The following is a 2808-nucleotide window of genomic DNA, read 5'->3' on the forward strand; positions in this document are numbered from 1 at the left end:
GGGAAAAAAGCACTTTAAACTCACAGAACCTTGGCTATTCCTCTGCACCTCTCCGGGCATCAGTTTCCTCTTCTGAGAAGTGCAAGTGCCAGCACCTCTTCCTGCCTGCTTCCTAGAAGCAGCGAGCATCATTGTGAGAGTGACTTGAAAAACTCCCTGTCCCAATGTTAGGAATGCTCAGTACCTATTCATTTTATTTTGCGTCTCCTCATCTAAGAATTCCTGTATTGGGCTCCCACAGGGCGGTTGAAGAGCCAAGTCAAGGGTCATATTAACCAGGAGCTTTTCATCCTCCATTCTGTATTATTACACCCACTGGGGAGGGAGCGAGTCACGCCTTGGAGAGGCTTGTAAGGAAAGAAAGCAGACAGAGGTTTCTTAGCAAAGGTCAGAGAAGCCCTATTTGAATAAGATGCCAGGTTACTGCAAGACCCTCTTTGTCATAAATCTAGTTATTAAATAAACACCTGCAAACGGCGAGGCGGTTTGAGATAGTGTGGGGAGTAAGCAGATAAGCCACCCACCACTCCATATGTCTATTCAGAGCATAAGCACCTGTCACCTGGGAGGGAAATGATGGGAGCAGGGCTATTGAAAAAAGGAGGCTGAGACCTCCCTCACCACCACCACAGCTCGGAGGATCTTAAGGGGGCAAGGGTCCTCCCCACAAGGAGAACACCACACTGCTCTACAAGGAAGCAGACTACACTTCAGAACAGGGAGAGTCCAGCTCAGTGCTAATATCATCTGGCCTGGAAGGTGGCAGCAAAAACCAGGCACCAAGGACAGGGAGCCCCACCCACAGTCTTTGTTGGCTCCGCTTGCTGTCCAGCAAAGTCTGCCCCAGCTGCTAACTGGAGATCATGTCCCTCTCATAAAGGAGGCCTGCTTGTCACTCGCTGTGGTAGTGGAACAGCAGGAAGCCTCTTCTTTGTGTAAAAAAAAAATGCCATTTTGGTATATTATACCTTTCCTGTACAGATCTGCACCAGACTCTTTCTCAATTCTCTCCTTCAGCTGCCCTTTAGAGCCCAGCCAATCTCTTTTCTAGGGGTTATGGCTCAAGATTCGCCTGAAAAATCACTCATCTGTGATACACGGGAGAAGACCACGGTCCGTGCATAGGTTTTTCCGATTTCTGGGACAGATGCCCAGAGAACAGGCACAGACTCACCGGCGGGCAACATTTTACGTTATGTTCTTGCTAGAGGACCCTCAAGCCAGAAGAAGGTGACGATCTCCTGGAGGTGACAACCTGCCACTCAGTACGAGCTGCAATTCTGGCCCTTGAGCTTGGCGTGCGGAGCTGGGGGCGTCGCTGAGCTCCCGCTCAGCCGCACTGTAAATATACCTAGAAATACTCATCCCAGGACCCGCCCGCTGGTTCCTGCCTCCACGCCACGCGCCGGAATCTCCTACTTTGAGAACCTCCAACTTCTCGGCCTAAAGGAAACGCGCAGCGTACCATTTCCGCTAGATGGCGCGATTTCCCCTAATCCGATTGCAAGACATCCGATTTATAAAATAAATACAATCCAACGCCTTCCGAAACCACACCACATAATAGCAGCCCGCAGGCTCCCATTAAAAAAACTCAACTTGCGGGAACTGGTTCTACCTCCGAGAAAATCTTATGCAATTACATTAAGAGGATGCAAATCAAGAATTGCATCCGAGCGTCCCCCACATCGGCCCTCCCCCTAAATACACCTGTTCCCCTGCCCTACTCGTTCCCTGGGATGAGCCACGGCTCGGGCCACGCGCGCAGCCGTCGCTGTGCCCGGGCCGCCGGGCCCACCTGTCCACTTGGGAACGTCAGGGTCACTCGGGGATCCTATCCCTTAAACACGCATCCCAAGTCCCTCACCTTCCTGCGCACTTGCCCTCCCAGGCGAAGGACCGCTCGGACCCGAGCTCAGACAGTGCGCCGCGTCGACGCCCCCCGGGGCAGCCGCGACTCTGCAGCTGGTTAGGCAGCCGGGCGCAGAGCAGGAGGAGGGGGCCGAGAGAGTCGTGCCAACGGGGTTCACGGCTGGACAGCCGGGTGGCCCGCTCAGTCCCAGGCTCCGCGGGCCGACTGCAACGGCCGCGCGGGAGAAAGGGAGCTCCCAGCACACGCACAGTGGTACAGACGTTCGCCGGGTCTGCCCAACCACGCGCGCTGCCGGCTGCCCGGGGAGAGCATTTTAGGAAAAAAGAGCAAATACCAAACCACAAAAACTTTACTGCTGCCAAGAGCCAAAGGGATCGAGGCGCAGCAAAGCTCCAAATCTGGGCAAGATGAGACGCAGGGTTGGGGAGGACCACAGCGGTGTCGTGCCCCGAACAAGTGGCGGCGGCGCCTCCGGGATGTCGAGAGCCGGGTCCGTCTCGCTCCCGGCCCGCGCTTACCTTGGCGGCTGCATGAGCCCCTGCAGCCCGCGGTGGGTGGCGCTGGCGGGGCTGCGGGCGAAGAGGGGGTGCCGGGGCGCCGCTCGTCGGCCCCGGGGCAAGGTGGGAGGGGTTCGGCAGGCGATGGTCCCCGCCGCCCGGGCCGGCTCAGCAGCGGCCCGGGGCGCGCCGCCTGCTCCCGGGCTGCATGCCTGCGAGCGCCTGGAGGAGCCGGCCCGTGAGCGAACGGCTAGTGCTTCCGCAGCCTAGCGGCTCGGGCGGCGCAGCCCGCGCTCGGGAGACTACTGCAGAGTCGGGCTGTTCGGGCTAGCCCCCTCCCTCGCCCGGCCCCAGCCGGCAGCCGCGGAGCGCGGCGTCGAGAGGTTCGTTTGCGCGCGGAGGGGAAGGGGCGGGCCGGCCGCCCGGGGCGCAGGCTGG

General features: G+C 58.5%; 1 protein-coding gene across 1 annotated transcript in view; it reads right to left on the reverse strand.

The window, feature by feature from the left end:
* RGMA (repulsive guidance molecule BMP co-receptor a) overlaps positions 1-2459 on the reverse strand; it is a 44040-nt gene extending 41581 nt beyond the window's left edge. The window contains exon 1 of the mRNA XM_007447935.1: positions 2392-2459. Coding sequence (XP_007447997.1) covers positions 2392-2405 — 14 coding nt within the window. The 5' untranslated portion in view covers positions 2406-2459. The remainder of the gene's footprint in view (positions 1-2391) is intronic.
* Between the last annotated feature and the right edge of the window lie 349 nt (positions 2460-2808).

The sequence above is a fragment of the Lipotes vexillifer genome, unplaced genomic scaffold (genome assembly GCF_000442215.2).
Source record: "Lipotes vexillifer unplaced genomic scaffold, Lipotes_vexillifer_v1.1 scaffold1503, whole genome shotgun sequence".
Classification (NCBI taxonomy): domain Eukaryota; kingdom Metazoa; phylum Chordata; class Mammalia; order Artiodactyla; family Lipotidae; genus Lipotes; species Lipotes vexillifer.